The sequence below is a fragment of the Papio anubis genome, chromosome 2 (assembly GCF_008728515.1).
Source record: "Papio anubis isolate 15944 chromosome 2, Panubis1.0, whole genome shotgun sequence".
NCBI classification, from domain to species: domain Eukaryota; kingdom Metazoa; phylum Chordata; class Mammalia; order Primates; family Cercopithecidae; genus Papio; species Papio anubis.
The window spans coordinates 192,096,862-192,120,250 of NC_044977.1; the positions used below are offsets into that span (position 1 = coordinate 192,096,862).

General features: G+C 51.9%; 2 protein-coding genes and 1 long non-coding RNA gene across 5 annotated transcripts; 1 reads left to right on the forward strand and 2 right to left on the reverse strand.

Annotated features, from left to right (window-relative positions):
• Positions 1 to 2,114: 2,114 nt before the first annotated feature.
• On the forward strand, positions 2,115 to 20,596 carry PIGZ (phosphatidylinositol glycan anchor biosynthesis class Z). Of its 3 annotated transcripts, none has more exons than XM_009202020.3 (5): positions 2,115 to 2,266; positions 3,990 to 4,177; positions 11,928 to 11,980; positions 14,939 to 15,149; positions 18,272 to 20,596. In XM_009202020.3, exons 3-5 carry the CDS (start codon positions 11,948 to 11,950, stop codon positions 19,798 to 19,800), a joined length of 1,773 nt encoding a protein of 590 aa, XP_009200284.2. In that variant the 5' UTR covers positions 2,115 to 2,266; positions 3,990 to 4,177; positions 11,928 to 11,947; the 3' UTR covers positions 19,801 to 20,596. The 3 variants fall into 3 exon arrangements, 2 of the variants coding, with proteins under 2 accessions (XP_009200284.2, XP_021790754.2); XM_021935062.2 differs by lacking the exon at positions 2,115 to 2,266 and adding an exon at positions 2,280 to 3,293; XR_644373.4 differs by lacking the exons at positions 2,115 to 2,266; positions 11,928 to 11,980; positions 14,939 to 15,149; positions 18,272 to 20,596 and adding an exon at positions 4,650 to 6,386 and having other exon boundaries at positions 2,273 to 4,177.
• On the reverse strand, positions 14,866 to 19,940 carry LOC110742681. Its single transcript, XR_002520662.1, has 2 exons — positions 19,856 to 19,940; positions 14,866 to 15,389 (listed from the first exon to the last, which is right to left on the reverse strand). It is a non-coding gene; the product is annotated as an uncharacterized LOC110742681 (long non-coding RNA).
• Positions 20,597 to 22,455: 1,859 nt separating the features above from the next.
• NCBP2AS2 (NCBP2 antisense 2 (head to head)) lies at positions 22,456 to 23,384 on the reverse strand. Its single transcript, XM_003895319.4, has one exon. The coding sequence runs from the start codon at positions 23,286 to 23,288 to the stop codon at positions 22,989 to 22,991; it is 300 nt and encodes a 99-aa protein (XP_003895368.1). The 5' UTR covers positions 23,289 to 23,384; the 3' UTR covers positions 22,456 to 22,988.
• Between the last annotated feature and the right edge of the window lie 5 nt (positions 23,385 to 23,389).

A 23,389-nucleotide genomic window follows, 5' to 3' on the forward strand; every position in this document is an offset into this window, starting at 1 on the left:
CCATGTGGAGGAGGAGGAGTAGTATACAGCCCCATGTTGAGGCGTGGTCCAGCGGGAGTTCCAGGGGTCTCTGACTATCCATGTATATGAAAAGTCTCCATCCCGTCTACGATGGAAGGGCCACTTAGTATCTAACTGTTCTTTCTCTCCCCAATAACGGGATCTATGGATGTTACAATAGTTATAAGGACAGCCGGCATTTTGGTGCCACCAATAGTGTTTACAATTGTATTTAGTCTGATCAAACTCAAAGCATATTATTGGTGCCATAGGTTTGGCTATTTGAAAACCAGTAAAATTTAGTAGAATTGGGCTATTGCACCCTGAGGAGGGGGAATCAGCACTGGCCAATAATTTCCCGGGCTTATGAGGTTGCCCAGGGTGGGTTTGGTTTTCATAAAGCCAGAATCTCCAGACAAAGGGATTAAGAGCTGGGATTTCTCCAGCGGCCACTAGGGCGACTAACGTTAGGGTTAGACTACCTAACTGCATGTTTGCAGTGAGCTATGCTGCCAGCGCAGGGTGAGTTTTAAGGGGTTGTTCTTAGGTCTGTCCACAGTCCACGTGGCGGGTGCTTCAGCCGCCTGCAGTGATTGGTCCCAGAAGGTCGGAGGTTGGGTCCACTGGCTTGACCTGGGTGTAGTGGATGCACTCCAGCCTGGGCGACACAGACCCTGTCACTGAAAAATAACAGAAAAAAATCATAGAATTGCATACTTCCATGTACTGTACTTAAATTTTCTGGTATTTATCGTATGTATATCATAACTCATATCTCAATAAACTCGTCGTTTTTAATGTGAGGGTTGCTATGGGGCATGGAGGGCGATCCGGCTCCGGACCCTGGGGAGCGGCGTCGGGGTCGGGGGCGGCGGGGAGGTCTGGCCCTGCGGTTCGGCCTCCCCGGGGCTCCTGCAGCGCTCTCCCGCCAGGGGGCAGCGTCGGGCCGGCGGCGCGGGCAGGAAGCTCAGGCTGAGGGGTCGCGGGGCGCCGTCTTCCCCCTGCGGGGCGCGGGGCCGCGGGGCGCGGTCTTCCCCCTGCTTGGGGAGGGGACTTGGCGCGCCGTCTTCCCCCCGGGCAGCCCGCAGCGCGAGGCCACCGGGTGGGACATGGGTGCCCGCGCGTCCTGGCGCCCCGTCCCGGGAGGGAGTCTGGCTCCTGGGCCGTGGCTCTCCGTCCACGGGGCGGACTCCCTGCAGCCCCCTAGGGCCGGTCGCCCGTCCCCGCCTGCGGAACGCGGGGGGCAGCACGGCCGGCGCCCGGTCACCCGAGCCTGCTCCCGGCGCCGCGTGGCCTGTCAGGTCCCGTCAGCCTCGCTGTGCCGACCCCGGGCGCCTCCACGATGGCTCGGGGCCCACCGAGCGCCTGGATGTCTGGATGCACGAGGCGCCCCCACGCGACCAGCCGGCCGACCCCACAGGCACAGGCTGAGGAGAGCGAACCGCCGCGCCTGCCCCGCGCGCCGACGCCGACCCCTCCCGGGCGCGCCTCCCCGCGGACGCCGCTCTCGCGCAGGGAGAGGCCCTGGGGTCCGCTCGGAGCGGCGCCTGCGGGCGTGGGCCCCGGTCGGCGTCCTGCGGGGGTCGCGGCTGTTCTCTCAGCCTCCTCGCGACTTCACTCGCCTGTCAGGCCTGGGAACGCCCCACACCCGCCGACCACTGCGGGGCTCGGCAGCCTCCCTGTGCGCCCAGTCACTTGTCATGAGTGACTCCATTTTGAGGCGTTTCGGGCCACGAAGCAGGACCGTGGGCCGCACTCCAGGTCCGCGTGTGGAAGCGGGGCGGCGGCGGCGGAGCTCCCCGCCACGGAGAACCCCGAACCAGAGAAGTGTGGCCTGGGTTTTGGTGTAGGAGCCCCTGGCGCTGAAAGGCTGTTCCCAGGCGCGGCTCGCCGAGGAGCGGAAGCCGGGGAGGGAGCCCGAGCGCGGCGGGGAGAGACCCGTCCCCGCCTGGCGTTGCCCGGCCCGAGGGACAGCGGCGCCCCCGGGACCCTCCCCAGCGTGGCCCCAACTCGCCCCGGGACCGCGGGCCAGGCCGGGCGGGAGCGCGGGGACGTACACGGGGCCCCGCCCGCGCTGCTCCTCCCTCCCGGCCGGCCGGGTGCGGGCGGCGGTGGCCCCAGTCTCCGCGCGGCTGAGGCGCGCCCGGCCGCTCCCACGGCCTCGCCTCCGCCCTCCGGTCCCGCCGCCTCCGGGGCCGCCTGGGACCCTGGCCCCCGCCGGGCAGGACGCCGCCAGCGCTGCAGGCGCAGCCCGGAGGCCGCGCGGGTGAGTCGGTGCGCAGCCCCAGCGGCCCCAGAGCAGCGGGTGCGGGGAGGGCGAGCGGACCGCAGTCGGCTCCGTTCCCACCTTGCGCGCAGCCGGGAAACCAGCAGGCCCAGCCTCTAGGGAGGCGGGCAGGGGAGCTGCGGGCCGCCCCCACGTTCTCGCGGGCACCTGTCCCTAGGCCGGGGACCGCTGGCTCGGAACACTGACCCTCCCCGGACCTAGGGGGACGGGGGCAGCGGTCCCATTCGCCCAGGAAGGGCAGCCGTGGGTAAACTCCACTCCAGAGCATGGTCGGGGCCCAGGTTGAGGCCTGGGGTTGAATCCCCTTCTGCTAGCGGCGGGTGTTCTCAGGGAGGCCCATAACCGCACTGGGTCTTAGTCCCCCCAGGCATGAAACAGGAACAGGGCGAGCAGCAGAAACTGCGCGACGCTGCAAAGCGCTGAGCCCGAAGCAGAGAAGAATCTCGGCTCCCGGCCTTGGGGGCTGCACCACGGGCCAGGCCAGCACTCCCAGGATGAGAGGATGGCCCCTTGGCCCAGGGGTGGCGTGGGGGCGCGGACAAGGCAAAGCGACCCTGCCAGGAAGCGCCCAGCGCTCCGGTTGGTGGTCAGGGGGCCTTTGCCTGGGACTCACAGTGTGGCCGGGAAAATTCTGTAATGAGGACATTTCTCATCATTCCTTCTCAAAAGTCATTCGTCAGCCCCAGACACCTTTGCCTCGGAAAACTGGGAACCACTTTCAAAATCCTTAACACCCCCATCTCCTGCTACAGAGCGGAGTCCCCACTTTGCAGAGGCGCACTGCAAGGTCGCGGATTGTTAAATGGTGCGCCCTCCTTGATGAAGATGCCTTGCTCTCTTTCACTCTCTTTATGTGTGTTTAATGTTATGTGTTGCGTTTTCTGTGAAGCAAAGGAGAAACACGGGCCCTTTCAGGCAACCGGAGGAAGAAGGCGGCCAGCATCAGATCTTCCCATGCTTGAAGGTGGAGCACCCTGCAGCGCTTACTGCAGCCCTCAGGGTCAAAGTGAGGATGCAATGCAGCACCAAAAGGCAAATGTACTCTGGAGGGCCACTCTCACCTTGTACCCCTGGAGTAGACCCCGAGGACTGGAGGACTGGAACAAGATCTTGGCCCTGAGGGCGGGAGAAGCAGCCTTTGGTGGTTGCACAGGGGCCCGGCTTTTCCCGAAGTCCTAAAGCCTGCTCCAAATGCCAGATTCAGAGAAAGGGGCCGAACCTTGGGCCCGCCGCCCTCTCCCGTAAGCCGTGACCCAGCAGCTTTGTTAGGAAGTTTATATATGAAGGTAGGGACCTTTCTTGGAATGAGCCACACGCGATGGCTCTGCCATTCCGGACGGTGCTCGTTCACCGCTGTCCCTGGAGCAGACAGGGTTCGTGCACACAGCTGGGCGCCGGAGAAACATGAGGCACCAAAAGCAGGCCCAGGCCCTTGGACTCAGCGAGCTGGACACGTGTCCCCATCACCCACGGCTGGCAGGAGCAGTGTTTCTACTCCCTTCCCTCCCCTCCTCTCCTCCCGCCCCAGATGTGCTGTCTTTCCTGGCCTCCCCCCCGCGCCCAGCGCAGTGGTTTCTGTTTGGCTGTTCCCCTGTCTCCGAGATGGTCTCTCCCTGCTGCTTGCCCTACACATTCTCCCACACACGCCCGCGGGATGCCCCTGTCGGCGTGGTTGTCAACCTTCGCTCCTCTTTCCCCACAGTCCAAGACTCGGCCCTGTCCCTTCATTCTAAAGCCTTCCACTTACGAGCCCTCCCGAGGACCGACCCCCAGGAGGCCGCTGGAGATGCAGGATTTGGACCCGCGCCTGACCGGCACCCTGATAGATCCCTCTGAATGAATGGATGGATGAATGAATGAATGAGCAGGCTGCATCCTGATTAGGTTAAGGTGAGTCATTGCCACGCTTGGCGTTGGCTCTGCCCCCTGGGATAAAAGGCTAGAGGCAGCCACATGGAAAGCTCCTCCAGTGGGGTCTCAGACTGGAGAGCCTCCAGCAGGTGGGTGTTCCCTAGAGCTTCCGTGTTTGTTATTGTTATGGTCGATGCCCCAGTATGTTACCACCTTCTCCGGAAGACCTCCTGCTCTGACCTTAACAGATAGGCCGTAGTGGGCCCGCCCAGGCTGGACTCGAGGGCCTGAGATGAATCTCAAAGGGATTCCATGCCCGGGAGACCTCAGCCAAGCAGGGCAGGAAAATAATCAGACAACTGTCAATGCTTGGCGCCTGCAGAGTTTTGCATAGGGTCCTTCAGAGGGAGGGTTAGGGAAGGCTTCTTGGGGGTTAGGGCAGTTAAGCAAAATGGATAAAGAAAGCAACCACTTACGTCTGCGTATTTTCTTCATTTCATCTTCACAGCAGCCCTGAGATAGGTACTGGTTTACAGCTGAGGTATAAACTGGGGTTCAGAGAGATTGAGTGCTTTCACCACGAACAAGTGACAGAGCAAGGACTTGAACCGGGTTACTTGATGCCACCGCCGGTCTTAACCTCCATGTTATTAGCATATTAAGCAAGTGAAACCATGTGAGCCAAGAAACTGGGGTGAGAAACAGCACAGTATAGAGGAGAAGGCTGCAGAAAGGCGTGATGTCTCTGGAGCACCGAATGCTACTCACAGACACATGAGTGGAGGTGGGAAGGGGACACTGGAAGCCGTGGAGGGCCTTGTCAGCCACAGGAAGGAATGTGGACCTGGTCCTGGGGGTGATGAGGGGATGGCCCTCCACCCAGCAGTTTCTCACAGGGGAGCGATTCAACCTCTCTCTGCGGCAGTCGGGAGGAAGGATGCAGTGAGAGGGAAAGTGGAGAGGTGGGTGGCGGTGCAGTCTACTCCAGGTCACGCTTCTTAGCATCTCCCTCATTATTCATACACGAAAATGACTGCTGTTGTATGACACACTGGTTAACAAAGGAGGGGGCTGTTTGCAGATGGAAACAACAAACCCAGGGGCTCCAGCCGTCTGAAGATTCTGCACAGCCAGCCACCCCTAAGGCTGAGAAATCCCAGGCACATGTACACCAGTCACAGCATACCTGGACTCAGATAATGACAGTGGAGAATGAGAAACAAGAACTGGGTTCAAGGAATAATTAGCAAGCAACGTTTGCATTACATAGCGAAGGGACAACGGAGGAGGGAGATAGTCCATGGGATTCTGGACTAAATTGGGCAGATGGTATGACTGGTTAGGCTTTGTGTCCCCGCCCCAATCTCATCTTGAATTGTAATCCCCAAGCGTTGTGGGAGAGACCTGGTGGCAGGGGATCAGATCACGGGGCGGTTTCCCCCATGCTGTTCTCATGATAGTGAGGGAGTTCTCCTGAGATCTGATGGTTACGTAAGCATCCGTCATTTCCTCCACTCACACTCTTTCCTGCCACCTTGTGAAGAAGGTGCCTGCTTCCCCTCCACTATGACTGTCAGTTTCCTGAAACCTCCCCAGCAATGTAGAATGGGAGTCAATTAAACCTCTTTATTTAGAAATCACCCAGTCTTGGGCGGATCTTTAGAGCAATGTGAGAAGGGATTAACGCAGTAAATTGGTACCAGGAGTTTGGGACACTAATACATGGTAGTTCCCTCATTGCTGCAGGGAGCATGGGGACAGGGCTTGTTCCAGGGAAGGTGATGAGTTCTGTTGGGCTGCCTTGTGTTTGAAGTAGGTACAGAAGCCTAACAGGCAGTGGAGCAGGGCACTGGAGTCAAGCAGACTGGGTCCAACTTCCAGCTTCACCAACTTATTAGTTCCATTACCTTTTGCAAAAAGCCTGTTCATTTGTCTCTATGACAGGGATAAGAATAGGTTTATAGAGGCTGAGGTGGGAGGATTGCTAAAGCCTGGGAGGCAGAGGTTGCAGTGAGCTGAGATCACAGCACTGCACTCCAGCCTGGGTGATAGAGTGAGACCTTGTCTTTAAAAAAAAAAAAAAAAAAAGGATAGGGTTATAGACTTATTGTGATACTTAAATAAGGTACAGAGCCTGGAAGGTAATATGTATCTAATAAATGGCAGTGCTAGGCTAGGTGTGATGGCTCACGCCTGTAATCCCAGCACCTTGGGAGGCCGAGGCAGGCAGATCATGAGGTAGGAGTTTGAGACCAGCCTGGCCAAAATGGTGAAACCCCATCTCTACTCAAAATACAAAAATTATCCAGGCATGGTGGCACATGCCTGTAGTCCCAGCTACTCAGGAGGCTGAGGCAGAAGAATTGCTTGAACCTGGGAGACAAATGTTGCAGCGAGCCGAGATTGTGCCACTGCACCTAGCCTGGGCAATAAGCAAGACTCCATCTCAAAAAAATTAAAAAATGGTAGTGCTGTTATTATTGTTATACTATCCCTTATTATTATCAGTAAATCTGAAGCTCAGAAAAGAAGCAATTTCAGAAGGCATCAAGTAGAAATGGAAACCATGAGAACAAATGAAATGATCCAAAAAGAGTATACATGGAGGACGTTGAAGACCAGGAGCATTGACATTTAAGGGGTGGATACAGGAAAAGGAGTCTAAGAACAAATGGCCAGAGGAGGAGGAAAGCTGTGAGAGCCCGTGGAAGCCACGTGTAGCAGCCACACAGCTGATCCTCTGCCTCCTTCCTCCTTCCTGACAGAACCTGTTGTCAGGTAAGCTCCCACAGTCCCAGCTCCAAGCCAGGAGGTGAGTCTTCATCAGTAATCTCATTTCCCTTGCCAGTGACTGGTTTGGGAACGTGTACTTGGTGCAGTTCTGTTCGCACTTGATAGAAAGTCTGCTGGGGAACTTCTGGAAAAGATTTCCTTTATCTTAAAAAGAAATGCAGGTGCAAATCAAAACCACAATGAGATACCACTTCACACCCACTGAGATGGCTGGAATCCAAAAGTCAGATAACAAGTGTTGGTCAGAACCGTCACACATTTCTGGTGGGAATGTAAAATGATACAGCCACTTTGGAAACCAACCTGGAAGTTTCCCCAAGTGATTAAACATAGAGTTACCACAGGATACAGGGACTTTACTCCTAGATATATACCAAGAGAAATGAAGACATATGTCCACGAATAAACTTGTGCACAAAAGTTTATAGTAACACTGTTTACAATATAGCCAAAACATGAAACAACTCAGAGGTTCATCAATAGATGAATGGACACACAAAATGTGGTATATCCACACAATGGAATAGCACTTGGCCATAAAAAGTAAGGACGTACCGATACCTGCTACAACACGGATGAACCATGAAAACATTCTGCTAAGTGAAAGAAGCCAGCCACAAAGGCCTACAGACTGAAGGGGGCCTGCCCCTCCACACCTGTGGGTATTTATCGCAAGGTGGAGACAAGAGACTGAGAAAAGAAATAAGACACAGAGACAAAGTATAGAAGAAGAAAAGTGGGCCCAGGGGACCGGCGCTCAGCAAGTGAGGACCTGCACCGGCACTGGTCTCTGAGTTCCCTCATTCTTTATTGATCACTAGCTCTACTATCTCGGCGAGGGGGATGTGGCAGGTGTATAGGGTAACGGTGGGGAGAGAGTCAGCAGGAAAACATGTGAACCAAAGACTCTGTGTCATAAATAAGTTTAAGGAAAGATGCTGTGCCCAGATGTGCACGTAGGCTAGGTTGATGTTTAACTTTACGTAAACATCTTAGTGCAGTAAAGAGCAGTATTGCCGCCAGCATGTCTCATCTCCAGCCATAGGGCAGTTTTCTCCTAACAGTAAATAGAATGTACGATCGGGTTTTACACCAAGACATTCCATTCCCAGGGATGAGCAGGAGACAGAAGCTATCCTCTTATCTCAACTGTAAAGAGGCCTTCCTGTTGCACTAATCCTCCTCAGCACAGACCCTTTATGGGTGTCGGGCTGGGGGACTGTAAAGTCTTTCCCTTCCCACAAGGCCATATCTCAGGCTATCTCAGTCGGGGGAAACCTGGACAATACCCAGGCTTTCTTGGGCAGAGGTCCCTGTGGCTTTCCGCAGCGCATTGTGTCCCTGGTTAATCAAGAATGGAGAATGGTGATGACTTTTACCAAGCATACTGCCTGCAGACACATTTTTAACAAAGCACATCCTGCACAGCCCTAAATCCATTAAACCTTGAGTCAATACAGCACATGTTTCTGTGAGCACAGGGTTAGGGTTACGGTTACAGATTAACAGCGTTTCAAAGCTGAATAATTTTTCTTAGTATAGATCAAAATGCAGTTTCTTATGTCTTCCTTTTTCTACGTAGACACAGTAACAGTCTGATCTCTCTTTCTTTTCCCCACACAGAGCTTATGATTTCATTCATATGGAAGTTCAGATAGGGAACTCTATAAAGACAGAAAGTAGATTAGTGGTTTCCAGAGTCTGGGGTGGTGGACGAGGATGGGAGGTGATAAATAAAGGATATGGGGTTCTTCTTGAGTGATGAAAATTTCTAGAATTGACTGTGCTGATGGTTGCACCTGCCTACGAATATACCAAAAACCACTGAATTGTACACTTTAAATGAGTTGCATGGTGTATTCATTATATTTCAATAAACCTGTTTTAAAAAGAGACAGCCTCAAAAATACAGACACTTCTCAGTGTTGGCATGTCTGGATGGGATGGCTGGAACTGAGGATTATGTCCACACAGAGAGAAAGGCAGCATCAAGGCTGACCTGAGAAGCAGCAAGGGACCCTGGCAGTACCAAGCCTGGCTGCTTTTTTATGTGACATGATGAATTGTTTCCTGCTTTTTCTTTTAAGAGATGGGGGTCTTGCTATGTTGCCAGGCTGACCTTCAACTCCTGGGGTCAAGCAATCCTCTGCCTCTGCCTCCCAAGTAGCCGGGACTACAGGGATGCACCACCACGCCTGGCAACATGATGAATTGTTGAAGCCAGCTTGCATTGTTTTTGTTGTTGTTGTTTGCAAACAACTAAATGTTTTATGCAAAACGGAGTTAATATAGGGAATTAGCTGCTTACAAAACCTTTGGAAGTGCTGAGTGATCAAGCTGTAGGCTGAATCCCCAGGAATGACTCCTAGAACACTGCAAAACTGACCAGCGGGGCTACTGCTTCTGTCCCCTGTCAGGAAAGTGGGGACTCAGGAGACCAACACTGGAACTATTACATTCAAGAACACAGCACTTTATTTATGACTCAGGGTTGGAAAGCCATTGCCAAAGCACCACAGCCGCCTGTCAACAGTACCCAAGGAAGCCGGTGAATAAACATGGAATACTACTTCAGAAACTGTATCCATCACTATGCCTTACTTGCTAGAAGAAAACAGTCAAAGCAGCAGGACGATGGCATTTATTTGACTTCCACCTTCCAGATGTCTCTCATTTAATGACCAACTTTTTTACTCTTTATTCCTACTTCCGCCTCAGATCCTGTGTCTGGAACCGTTATTCCTTCTGCCCGATGTATATTCTTTCTTTTTTTTTTGAGACGGAGTCTCGCTCTGTCGCCCAGGCTGGAGTGCAGTGGCCGGATCTCAGCTCACTGCAAGCTCCGCCTCCCGGGTTCCCGCCATTCTCCTGCCTCAGCCTCCCGAGGAGCTGGGACCACAGGCGCCGCCACCTCGCCCGGCTAGTTTTTTGTATTTTTAGTAGAGACGGGGTTTCACCGTGTTAGCCAGGATGGTCTCGATCTCCTGACCTTGTGATCCGCCCGTCTCGGCCTCCCAAAGTGCTGGGATTACAGGCTTGAGCCACCGCGCCCGGCCTAACAGTGTTTTCTTGAGTGATAGGAACTGCATGTAATTTCTGTTTTCCCCTTTTGGCTTATTGCACTTTTTACTTTTTCTACAACAATCTTGTATTATGTTTATGACTAGAAAAAAAAAAATAAAGGTTGTTAAACAGGACACAAGTGGAAAGTTGTCCTTGAATTATAAAAAGAATAAAGTGCTGAAAATAACTAAAATGCTGGATAAAATAGTATGTAAGCCTAATAAAACGTAAGTAATACTTGGGCATGAAGACAGGGACTTAGAGAGGTATGCAAAGCGCAGGAGCCAGATTTGGACTTGAGGACACATATAAAACTGTGAATTTGAGAGCCTCCTTGGCTTCCGCATTATGCAAACCACTGGCCACTTCAGGCCCCTACATTGCTTGCCATTTGACAGCAGGGACCCCTTCCACTATTCCTATCTCCTTTTAGGGTGTGTTACTGTACTGTAAAGGCTGGGAAACAAAAAACTATTTTGGTAGATACCCTCAAAGTTGGGTTATGCAAATTAGGTTTTCAGAACTTGGTAGCTTCTCGGGACTAGCAGGATGGAAGATAAAGCCTACTGCCCGCCAAGAGGGAAGCCTAACAGGAGACTCCCCTGAAACTGTGACTCCAGAGGGCCAAGTTCCAACATAAGAGTGGCCTAAGAAATAAATTTGGCCAGGCACGGTGGCTCACGCCTCAGGAGTTCGAGGTGGCTCAGGAGTTCGAGACCAGCCTGGCCAACATGGTGAAACCCTGTCTCTACTAAAAATACAAAATTAGCCAGGCGTGGTGGTAGGTGCCTGTAATCCCAGCTACTCGGGAGGCTGAGGCAGGAGAATTGCTTGAACCCGGGAGGCAGAGGTTGCAGTGAACCAAGATCGCGCCACTGCACTCTAGCCTGGGCGACAAAGCAAGACTCTGTCTCGGAAAAAAAAAAAGAAAGAAAAAAATTATTCCATCCCTATGGGACTGAAAGGAAAACTGCCCTTGTTGGATCCTGATGCTAATCAAATTGAGCTGGGGGTGGGGTATCTCCTTTCAGAATTTGTAATCATGAGCCTGCCCTCATGAATTTACATGACCAGGCACTGTCCCCCTTCCTAAAAGATAAGCAAACACACACACACACACACACAAACCTGGAGCCAAAAATTTGATTAGAAATGGTCCTAGGCTTGTAATGCTCCCACAGTTACCTGAGAGAAGCAAGTGTAAATCCTTTCAAGTGGAACTCAGAAATTTGCCTTCATCCCTGACCTCAAAGAATTCCCACAGTAATATTCCAAAGAAAATGAGCAGCCCCTAAATAAAATAATTCACTAAATATACAAATAAACAGGGCACTATGAGTGAGATCCAGTAGAAACAAGACAGCGGATTCAGACCCAGACTTTAGATGCTGGAGTTATCAAACCTAGTATATCCAACAAGTATGTTTGATATCATTTAATAAATAAAAGAGTCTTGAAAATATCACAAAAGAGCAAGCAGATGTGGAAAAACACAAACAACTTGTAGAAATGAAAAATATAACAACTGAAATTTAAAACTCAAGAGACAGGTTTAACATCTAGATACAGCTGAAATTATTAGAGACATGGCAGATAGAACAGAACTTACCCGACATATAGCCAAGAGAGCTAAAGATATGGAAAATATGAAATAGAACTTAAAGAGACATGGAAGATAGACTGAGAAGGTCTATGATATGGTTTGGCTGTGTCTTCACTCAAATCTCATCTTGAATTACAGCTCCCATAATTCCCATGTGTTGTGGGAGGGACCTGGTGGAGGTTGATTGAATTATGGTGGTGGTTTCCCTCCTACTGTTCTCATGGTAGTGAATACGTCTCACAAGATCTGATGGTTTTATAAGGAGAAACCCCCTTTGCTTGCTTCTCATTTGTTTGCTTCTCATTTGCTTTTTGCCTGCTGCCATGTAAGACGTGCCTTTGCCTTCCACCATGATTGTGAGGCCTCCCCAGCCACGTGGAACTGTGAGTCCATTAAACCTCTTTTTCTTTATAAATTGCCCAGTTTCGGGTGTGCCTTTATCAGCAGCGTACAGTCTAATGGACTACTTTCTATAAATGACAGGGTCCTAATCCACAGGTTTTTATCAGCAGCGTACAGTCTAATGGACTACTTTCTATAAATGACAAAGGGTCCTAATCCACAGGTTTGAGAAGCCAAAAAATTTTCAACTGTAATAAATAAAAAGAAGTGTGCACCCAGAATCATCATAGTGAAGACACACAACATAGTTTGCTAACTACTAAAATATTAGATAATATATGGCATTTTATAGCATATTGGAAACTGAGTATATGTAACTTCCAAACTTTTAGAGGGAAAAGAGAAGAAAAATTATTCCAAAAGAAGGCAAGAAAGGACAAAAAAAAATTAAAAAAACAAGAAAAGTGAACACAAAATAAGATGGTAGAAATAAATGTATCAATAATAACACTAAATTGGCCAGGTGCAGTGGTTCACATCTGTAATTCTAGCATTTTGGGAGGCCGAGGTGGGCAGATCATCTGAGGTCAGGAGTTCGAGGCCAGCATGGCCAACATGGCAAAACCCTGTCTCTCCTAAAAATACAAAAATTAGGCAGCCATGGTGGCAGGCGCCTGTAGTCCCAGCTACTCGGGAGGCTGAGGCAGGAGAATCTCTTGAACCCAGGAGGCAGAAGTTGCAGTGAGCCAAGATCACACCACTGCACTCCAGCCTGGGCAACAGAGCGAGACTATCTGGAAAAAATAATAAAAATAACAGAAAGAAACGAAAAGAGTGGGAAATGATGTACCAGGTAAATACTGAATTTCCAAAAAGTGTGTATAGCAAATTAATATCAGGCAAAATACATTTTAGGACAAAACAGAACTAGAGATTAAAAGATAACTATGTAATGATAAGATATTCAATTTTCCAATAAGGCATAACAATCATAAACTTCTACAAATATAATAATATAGCTTCACAAATGAACTAAAATTGACAGAATTAAAGGATATGGGGTTCTTCTTGAGTGATGAAAATTTCTAGAATTGACTGTGCTGATGGTTGCACCTGCCTACGAATATACCAAAAACCACTGAATTGTACACTTTAAATGAGTTGCATGGTGTATTCATTATATTTCAATAAACCTGTTTTAAAAAGAGACAGCCTCAAAAATACAGACACTTCTCAGTGTTGGCATGTCTGGATGGGATGGCTGGAACTGAGGATTATGTCCACACAGAGAGAAAGGCAGCATCAAGGCTGACCTGAGAAGCGGCAAGGGACCCTGGCAGTACCAAGCCTGGCTGCTTTTTTATGTGACATGATGAATTGTTTCCTGCTTTTTCTTTTAAGAGATGGGGGTCTCGCTGTGTTGCCAGGCTGACCTTCAACTCCTGGGGTCAAGCAATCCTCTGCCTCTGCCTCCCAAGTAGCCGGGACTACAGGGATGCACCACCACGCCTGGCAACATGATGAATTGTTGAAGCCAGCTTGCATTGTTTTTGTTGTTGTTGTTTGCAAACAACTAAATGTTTTATGCAAAACGGAGTTAATATAGGGAATTAGCTGCTTACAAAACCTTTGGAAGTGCTGAGTGATCAAGCTGTAGGCTGAATCCCCAGGAATGACTCCTAGAACACTGCAAAACTGACCAGCGGGGCTACTGCTTCTGTCCCCTGTCAGGAAAGTGGGTAGGAGCTGGTGATCAGGATGGGACGGCAAGACCCAGATTTGTTGGGTACCCTAGTCCTTCTTGCAAATGTCACATTGGGCAAATGTCATATTTAGACCCTGTATAAGTCAGGGTTCTCCAGATAAACAGAAATAATAGGGAATTGGCCGTATCATTTACTATGAAAATTGGGTCATGCAATTATGGGGGCTGGTGAAGTCCCACAGTCTGACACCTGCAAGCTGGAGAACCAGGAAAGCTGGTGATTTAATTCAGTCCGGGTCGGGAGCCTTAGAAACAGAGGAGCCTGCAGTGTAACTCCCAGGCCTCGTCTGACTGCCCGAGAACCTGATTCGGGGAGGTGGGCTGTGGGGCACTGGTGTGAGACACAGAGTCTGAAGGCCCACGAACCAGGAGCACTGGTGTCTGAGGGCAGGAGAAGACAGCTATCCCGGCTGAAGAGAGCGCAGATTCACCCGTCCTCCACGTGTTTGTTTTATTCAGACCCTCAGTGGGTTGGATCGTGCCCACCCACGCTGGTGCAGCTGATCTTCTTCACTTAGTCTGTCAATTCAAAGGTTAATCTCAGCCGGGCGCAGTGGCTCACGCCTGTAATCCCAGGACTTTGGGAGGCCAAAGTGGGCGGATCATGAGGTCAGGAGTTCGAGACCAGCCTGACCAACATGGTGAAACCCCATCTCTACTAAAAATACAAAAATTAGCCGGGGGTGGTGGCACGTGCCTATAATCCCAGGTCCTCAGGAGGCTGAGGCAGAGAATCACTTGGACCCAGGAGGTGGAAGTTGCAGTGAGCCACTGTACTCCAGCCTGGGTGACAGAGCAAGACTTCATCTCAAAACAAACAAACAAACCAAAAAAGACAAACAAAGGCTAATCTCTTCCTGAAATACCCTTCTAGACACTGCTAGAAATAATGTTCTAGCAGCTATCTGGGTATCTCTTAGCCCAGTCAAGTGGACACATAAAACTAACCATCAGACTCCTTAGCAAATATGGTCAGCAAGTAACCGAGTTACTCACCAGAGGCCTCCGTTCCCATCTGTAAAACAGGGATACCGAGACCCACTGCCCCAGGCTGTGGAAAGGATTCAATGAAATATGCATGTCAAGTGCCTGGCAGTCAATGGGCATTTAGTATAAAGTAGCTATTATTATTATTGTCATTTTTATTAAATGATAGATCCATTTTGAGTTTGTTCAGACAGTTGGATATATTGTAATTTACATCGTGATAACCAACAAGTGTTTTCCTCAACAGATGCAGATCTGTGGATCCAGCGTGGCATCTGTAGCAGCTGGGACATCATTCCAGGTTTTGGGCCCGGTGTGTTGGCAACAACTGGATCTGAAGATGGCAGTCAGGGTGCTTTGGGGTGGCCTCGGCCTGCTCCGAGTGCTGTGGTGTCTCCTTCCGCAGACGGGCTATGTGCACCCAGATGAGTTCTTCCAGTCACCTGAGGTGATGGCAGGTAAAACTCCACATGTGTGGCTGAGACAAGTTGCAGCAGAGTCTGGTTGGGAAGCTGACGGGAGACTTTGCGGGGAGGGAGTAGCATGTCTGTGCAGATGAGTAGTAAATTCACAAGCAGAGCAGCAGCCTGTCTCTCTGGGCTAAGAACTTGGACGTGGGGACTTCATATCTCCTTCCCGAGTGGTGACACTGACCATCTGGGTGATGCTAAAAAACCACCAGTCTCTTTAACGTACGCCTGCTTGGACAAACCATACAGGTTATTGAGAATGAGAGAGAATGAGAGCTGTGTTGGTGGGAATGAGAGCTGTGTTGTTGGTGGGAATGAGAGCTGTGTTGGGCGTCCTGGTGGGAAACTTTGACAGCTGGGTTTCCCCAGTGTTTGGCAAGAGCTTCCACAGGGCTGTGATCTGAGATGATGAAACTTCTGTAGATTCAAGTGAGGGGTGAGGGAACCCGGACCTGGGACACTCAGTTGCCTGTTAGGTGGTGTAGTTGAGGATAGTTGCCTTGCCTGTGCCATCTCACCCAAAGGCCTTGAGGCCTTTCAGATGTGATGGGCATGTGGCTTCATCCTCATGGTTCAAGACGGCTGCTTGAGCTCCAGCCATCAAGTCTACACGCAGTCTTTCCAGCCAACAAAGGAGAAGGCATTACTTCTTTCTTTAAGGTCATATTTTGAAGGTCGCATGCTGTTTGCCCATTTCTATCGCACTGGGCAGAATGTATCATGAGACCACACCTAGCTGCTAAGGAAACTAAAAATTGTAGTCTTTCTGTCTGAGCAAGTGCCCAGCTAAAGAGCCAAAGGGGTCGGATGCGGAGGCTTTCGCCGGTAATCCCAGCACTGTGGCCTCCGGAGGCTTTCGCTGGTAATCCCAGCACTGTGGGAGGCCGAGGCAGGCGGATTGCCTGAGGTCAGGAGTTTGAGACCAGTCTGGCCAACATAAAACCCCATCTCTATTAAAAATACAAGAAATTAGCTGGGCGTGGTGGCAGGTGCCTGTAATCCCAGCTACTTGGTAGGCTGAGGCAGGAGAATCGCTTGAACTCAGGAGGCGGAGGTTGCAGTGAGCTGAGATTGTGCCATTGCACTCCAGCCTGGGCAACAGAGTGAAACTCCGTCTCAAAAAAGAGCCTAAGGAAGGAGGAGGGAATAGGTATTTTGGAGGCACCAGCTTTCTTTGCCACAGGGCTCAACAGGTGAATTTGTTTTTTAGTTAAAAGGCTTATCTTCTTTCCCTCACATGTTTTTTTTTTTTTTAACCAGAAAAACACCCAGATAGATTTGATCCTGGATTTTGCCTCCCTTTCACCATCTAACATAGACAGATAAAACAGCTGAAAGGCTGGAGAAATAAGTAGCAGAACCAAAGAACCCGAATGATCCCCAGGCTGTCTAATCAGCTCGAAACAGCCAGCAGGTGATCAAGCAGGAGACGCTGTGAACAACAAGGCTTGGAGTGGAGCTGCCCCCTCACCCCCCACCCCTCAGAGCTCTGATGTGGAACTGCCCCCTCACCCCCCCCCTCAGAGCTCTGATGTGGAGCTGCCCCCTCACCCCTCCCAGAGTTCTGATGTGGAGCTGCCCCCTCACCCCTGCCCTCAGAGCTCTGGCACAGGTTACAGACCAGGCAGCAAGTATTTCTTAAATTATGTAAGTACTACTTGGATATATTCTTCTTATAAAAAATTTAAGTATCATAGTCAGGGCACAGTGGCTCAGGCCTGTAATCCCAGCACTTTAGGAGGCTGAGGTGGGTGGATCATTTGAGGTCAGGGGTTGGAGACCAGGCTAGCCAACATGGTGAAACCCCATCTCTACTGAAAATACAAAAATCATCCGGGTGCAGTGGCAGGCGCCTGTAATTCCAGCTACTCAGGAGGCTGAGACGGGAGAATCGCTTAAACCCAGGACGTGGAGGTTGCAGTGAGCCGAGATAGCGCCACTGCACTCCAGCCTGGGCGACAGAGTGAGACTCTAAAAAAAAAACAAACAAACAAAAAAATTAAGTATCTTAAGACTAAACATAAATCACCTCTGACATAACCCCAATGGCTCAGCCCCTCCCCCTCTTCTCTCCCCCCATCTCCTGATAACAATCATCAGAGACGGGGCTCTGACTCTGATTTTTGAGATCTTGGAACCCTGAGAAGAGGTTAGGCCTCCCCCTACCTGCCCGCCTCCCACACACTCTTCCCAGGACACACAGCCGCCTCATCTCCCAGGGAGGTACCTCCTGCCCTCTGCCCTCTGAGCTCCCCTGCACTTGTTTCTGCTGCTGCGTGACAAACCATCAAAATCCCAGCAGCTTAAAACCGCACCCATTCGCGAGTTCACGATCAGAAGTGCGGCATGGGCTCTCTGCTCACAAGGTGGACATCAGCGTATGGACTGGGCTGAGTTCTTGTCTGGAAGCTCTCTAATTCTAGCAGAATCTAGTTCATTTCAGCTGTGGAACCTACGGTGCAGTTTCCTTGCTCTTAGCTTTCAGAGGCTACCCACATTCCTAGCCAATGGCCTCTTCCATCTTTAAGCCAGCGGTGGCATGTCAAATCCTTCTTATGCTTTGAATCTGACTGCCCCTTCTGCATCCAGCTGATGAAAACTCTGTTATTAAAATATTGTCGTGATTAGGTCCGGCCCACCGCATAGTCTCCCTATTTTACAGTCAGTGCTCCTGTATGACGTAACCTAATCACAGGAGTACATTCCATCCTGGGGGCCAGGTGCAGTGGCTCAAACCTGTAATCCCAGCACGATAAGAGGCTGAGGTGGAAGAATCGCTTGAAGTCAGGAGTCTGAGATCAGCCTCAGTAACACAGCAAGAGCAATGATCTCGCCACTGCACTCCAGCCTGGGTGACAGAGACCCAGCAAGGAAGGGAGGAAGGGAGGAAGGGAAAGGAAGGAATGGGAAGGGAAAGAAGGGAAGAGAAGGAAGGAGGGAGAGAGGGAGGGAAGGCAGGGAGGGAGGGAAAAATCCATCCAGGGCACAGTCCCAGGGATTATGCAGGGCACACACACCAAGGGGTGGAAATGCTGGGTGCCATCCTAGAATTTTGCCCACTACATCCCTGAGCTTGGTACTGGCTCAGCCCTGCCTCTCCTTCTCTGCAGAGGACATCCTGGGCGTGCAGGCCACCCGGCCCTGGGAGTTTTACCCCAGCAGCCCCTGCCGCACAGTGGTCTTCCCCCTGCTGACCTCCGGCTCTACCTTCTGGCTGCTCAGGCTCTGGGGAGAGCTGGGGCCGTGGCCTGGCCTGGTGAGTAGCTATGCGCTGCTGGTGGGGCCGCGGCTCCTCCTCGCTGCCCTTTCCTTCGCTCTGGACTGGGTGGTGTACCACCTGGCCCCACTGTTGGGGGCGGATCGCTGGAATGCCCTGGCCCTGCTCTCTGGTTCCTACGTCACCCTGGTCTTCTACACAAGGACCTTCTCCAACACCATTGAGGGACTCCTCTTCGCGTGGCTGCTGGTGCTGGTATCCCCCCATGTAATGTGGGGCCCTACATGCAAGGAGCCTGTGCCGGGTCCATGGTGGCACAGCTGGCTTCTTGGAGGCATCGTGACTGCTGGCTTCTTCAACCGGCCCACCTTTCTGGCCTTTGCTGTGGTCCCTCTCTACCTCTGGGGCACTCGTGGAGCCACAAACCCTGGCTTGAAGTCCCTGACCCGGGAGGCCCTGGTGCTGCTCCCTGGGGCGGCCCTCACAGCAGTGGTGTTTGTGGCCATGGACAGCTGGTATTTCTCCAGCCCCGCTACATCCAGGACCCTTGTCCTTACACCTGTCAACTTCTTGCACTACAACCTGAATCCCCAAAACCTGGCGAGGCATGGCACGCATGTGCGGCTCACTCACCTGGCAGTCAACGGCTTCCTGCTCTTTGGGGTGCTGCATGCCCAGGCCCTGCAGGCCGCGTGGCAACAGCTGCAAGCTGGCCTCCAGGCCTCTTTACAAATGGGCCTCCTGAGGGCACTGGGTGCCCGGAGCCTGCTGTCCAGCCCCAGGTCCTATCTCCTTCTCCTCTACTTCATGCCCCTAGCCCTGTTGTCTGCCTTTAGCCACCAGGAGGCTCGGTTCCTGATTCCCCTCCTGGTCCCCCTAGTCCTGCTTTGTAGTCCACAGACCCAACCTGTGCCTTGGAAGGGCACCGTGGTCCTCTTCAATGCCCTCGGTGCCTTCTTCTTCGGCTGCCTGCATCAGGGGGGCCTGGTGCCTGGCCTGGAGTACCTGGAGCAGGTGGTCCATGCCCCTGTGCTCCCAAGCGCACCCACCCACTACACACTCCTCTTCACTCACACCTACATGCCCCCCCGGCACCTCCTCCACCTCCCAGGCCTGGGGGCACCAGTGGAGGTGGTGGACATGGGAGGAACTGAGGACTGGGTCCTGTGCCAAGCCCTGAAAATCTTTACCAGACAACCAGCCTGCCAAGTGGCTGGCGGGCCATGGCTCTGCCGCCTCTTTGTGGTGACCCCTGGCACCACCAGGGGTGCCGTGGAGAAGTGCAGCTTCCCCTTCAAGAATGAAACACTTGTATTTCCCCATCTAACCCTGGAGGATCCACCAGCCCTGTCCTCCTTGCTGAGTGGGGCTTGGAGGGACCACCTCAGTCTTCACATCATGGAGTTGGGGGAAGAAACCTGACAATATGACAGGGCACCCACCGCCCACGATTCAGCCATAGAAGTTGCTGCCCCACCTTCTACTTGGGTAGCTGGGCTGGGACGCTGGCACAGGGCCCAGGTTCTCCTTCACGACTCCCACTGCTGCCTCTCCTGGGCACGGCTGTTCTGCCTTCTGGGTGAGCTGGCACTCCTCCCCCTGAGACCAAAGATCTGACCTGTCAGTCTTGATGTCAAGGTCCCCAAAGAACCAGGTGTAAGTGATGACACCTGTCGGTTCCTGCCCTACTGCTTCCAGCCACTGTGATGTTTGAAACATATAATAGTACCTGGTTGGGAAAAAGAATGAACTGCCAGTGACATTCCCCAGCGACCTCTCCCAAACTTCCCATGATGCCTTGCCCTTGCTGTCATGACAACCTCTGGCTTCCTGAGACCGATCTGCCTATCCAAATAATGTGGAAGTCAGTGTGATGAAGTATAGAGAACAGGTGGCCCAGATCCAGGGGACCCAACTTCTAGCCCCTTGGTCTGTCACCCCCTCGCTGTGTGATCTTGAGAAAGCCCCTTCCACTCTCCCACCCCACTTCCCAGTCTGTTGGGATCAGAGGATCTTTGAGGTGTCTGCCAGCTAACATCGTGTCATTCCTGGAATCCACAGTACATGTCCCCCGTCCTCGACAGGCACAGCTCTCACAAAGCTCTTTAAGCATGGAAGTGGGAGTTGTGTTGTACTTCATGGCCCTCTGATGCCTGCTGTCTCAGTGTTTGGTTATTGTGCAAACAAGTAATGTTTGAAATATATAATTGCACCTGGAGATTTTCTCCCTACTTTCTTTTACTCCTGTTCCTGAGAGGTGGTGGGAAACTCTCCAGCCATTTCTGCACCTTGTCCTTAAGAGTCATTCTCCTGACTGGGCGTGGTGGCTCACACCTGTAATCCCAGTACTTTGAGAGGCCAAGGCGGGCAGATCTCGAGGTCAGGAGTTGAGACCAGCCTGGCCAACATGGTGAAATCTGTCTCTACTAAAAATACAAAAATTAGCTGGGTGTGGTGGCGGCGCCTGTGGTCCCAGCTGCTCAGGAGGCTGAGGCAGGAGAATGGCTTGAACCCAGGAGGTGGAGGTTGCAGTGAGCTGAGATCGCGCCACTCACTCCCGCCTGGGAGACACAGCGAGACGGTCTTGGGGGGAAAAAAAAAGTCATTCTCCCAGATTAGGGAGCCAGATGTTCTCCCTCCTTAGAAGAACTGTGGGTCTCAAGCCCTCCCATCCTGCCCCAGAGAGCAGGGAACACACCATGCTCAGCTAGTGTCTGGTTACCAGCCTCAATTTTTCCGATGGCTTCAAGCTTCTAGATTGCATGATTATCTGTGTTGCCTAATTAGAAATGATCAGATCCGGGTGTGGTGGCTCACACCAGTAATCCCAGAACTTTGGGAGGCAGAAGCAGGAGAACTGCTTGAGACCAGGAGTTCAGGACCAGCCTGGGAAACAAAGTGCAATGCCATTTCAACCATAAAACACAAAACAAAACAAAACAAAATTGTGGCTGGGCACGGTGGCTCATGCCTGTAATCCCAGCACTTTGGGAGGCCGAGGCAGGCAGATCACAAGGTCAGGAGATCAAGACCATCCTGACCAACATGGTGAAGCTCCATTTCTACTAAAATACAAAAAACTAGCCAGGCATGGTGGCACACATCTGTAGTCCCAGCTGCTCGGGAGGATGAGGCAGGGGAATCACTTGAACCCGAGAGGTGGACGTTGCAGTGAGCCGAGATCACGCCACTGCACTCCAGCCTGGTGACAAAGTAAGACTCTGTCTCAAAAACAAAAACAAAAAAAACCTGTTTTTAATTAGCTGCGCATAGTGTCATGGGCCTGTAATCCCAGCTACTTGGGAAACCCAGGGAGGAAGCTCGATCACTTGGCCCAATAGGTCGAGGTTGCAGTGACAGCTAGTATCATGCCACTGCACTCCAGCCTGGGCAAGAGTGAGGCCCTGTCTCAAAATAAATAAATAAATAAATCAGAAATTTAGCTAGGAGCTTCAAATGACAGGACATTTGTATATACAGTGGATTTCCTAATCATGGGTCCACTAACTTGCTGGACCATAGTCTTAGTTTCGTATGCCTGACCCTCTAAAATGAGGGATGAGTCCAGGTAGCTCATTCCACGGCAGGCAGCAGTCTTTTTTTATTTTTGAGACAGGTTCTTGCTATGCTGCCCAGGCTGGTCTCATCTCAGGCTCATGTGATCCTCCTTCCTCTGCAGTGGCTGGGATTAGACACAACTGCCACCACGCCTGCTCCTAGGCAGTAGTCTTAATGCCTGATGATGGGGGGTTGGGGAAGGAAGGAAAGTATCAGGGTAAATGTTGCAGAGCTGTGTTAAGGACTTAGGCCCTGGAATCAAATGCCTCTGCTCACATCCCACTCTGCAAGACTTTGGGCAACTTAAGCAGCAGCCTCTGTTTCCATCGCAGTGGCTCTTGCCTCTAATCCCAGCATTTTGGGAAGCTGAGGCAGGACGATCACTCGGACCCGAGTTCGAGACTACCCCATCTCTACAAAAAAATCCAAAAAGTAATCTGCTTGCTCATGCGGATGTGGTTGTAAGGAGTAAGCGAAATTACACGCAGAGTGCAATGAGCAAGTCCCAGCACAAAATACTCATTTCATAAAATACGTGTTTATTATTGCCATAGCCCTACAGTCCCCGGTATTCTTAATATATCTTGCCTGAGAAGTATCACACTCATGCCTATTAACCAGCTCATACATTTTTTTAATCAAAGGAATTTGACAGCTGTAGGGTTGTCTTTTCATTCACATCGTCCCTGGAATTAAGTGTCCTGCTACACCAGTGCAGATTCAGCAGCATCTGTCAAGAGTGTCAGTTCCATCTGCAGAGGAAAGGCTCTCTGGCTTCGGTCCGTGGCTCTCCGCGGGTGCGGTGTCTGGACCCGGCCTATCTTCATCTCTGTTAGGCTTCGGGGTCTTTCTCCACACCGTGTCTTGTCCAATCACAGGACTTCAGCGGAGCCTGCGGTCTGGCCTAGGCTCTTCTGCGTGGGATGTCTGCAGGCCAACAATCCGAGTCGGGGTTCGAAGCCGCGCGCAGTGCCCGGAACGACCCCTCCACGTCGAGGCCAGTGTAGAGCCCGGAAGGCAAAGTAAAGGCCTCGGCCCCGCACAGCCCAGGCTTAAATGTTTGCGCCAGGGCCCCTCTGGCTACCTGGTGGTGGCCCCGAACGGCCACGGAGGCCGCGGCGTAGCTCCTGGGTGAAGGTGTCTCTGAATCGCCCAGCGCGGCGGCACAGGGAGCCTGCGGGGCCCGCCGCGAGGTCCTGCAGGCGGCGGGCCGCGTCCTGGCCCCGCAGCTGGGCCTGTAGCAGAGCGAAGGCCGTGAGCTGCGCCGCACGTCGGATAGGCCGCGACTCGGACAGACGTTCCACCAGCTGCGGGCTGTGCAGCAGGGCCGCCAGCAGCCGCCGAAGCACCATCTTCTCCAAGCGCCCGGGAATGCGACCTCACCGCCCTAGTCTTCCGCCCGGCGGCGTCCGACCCAGACGTCATCTGCGCCCGCGCAGTTTGATGACGACAC

Excerpts from the sequence above, each read along its gene's own strand:
- NCBP2AS2 (XM_003895319.4), bottom strand. The coding sequence starts at position 23,288 with ATGGTGCTTCGGCGGCTGCTGGCGGCCCTGCTGCACAGCCCGCAGCTG.
- PIGZ (XM_009202020.3), top strand. The coding sequence starts at position 11,948 with ATGATTGTGAGGCCTCCCCAGCCACGTGGAACT. Across the intron at positions 11,981-14,938 it reads CTCCCCAGCCACGTGGAACT|ATGCAGATCTGTGGATCCAG; the intron begins GTGAGTCCATTA and ends TTTCCTCAACAG. Across the intron at positions 15,150-18,271 it reads GTCACCTGAGGTGATGGCAG|AGGACATCCTGGGCGTGCAG; the intron begins GTAAAACTCCAC and ends CCTTCTCTGCAG.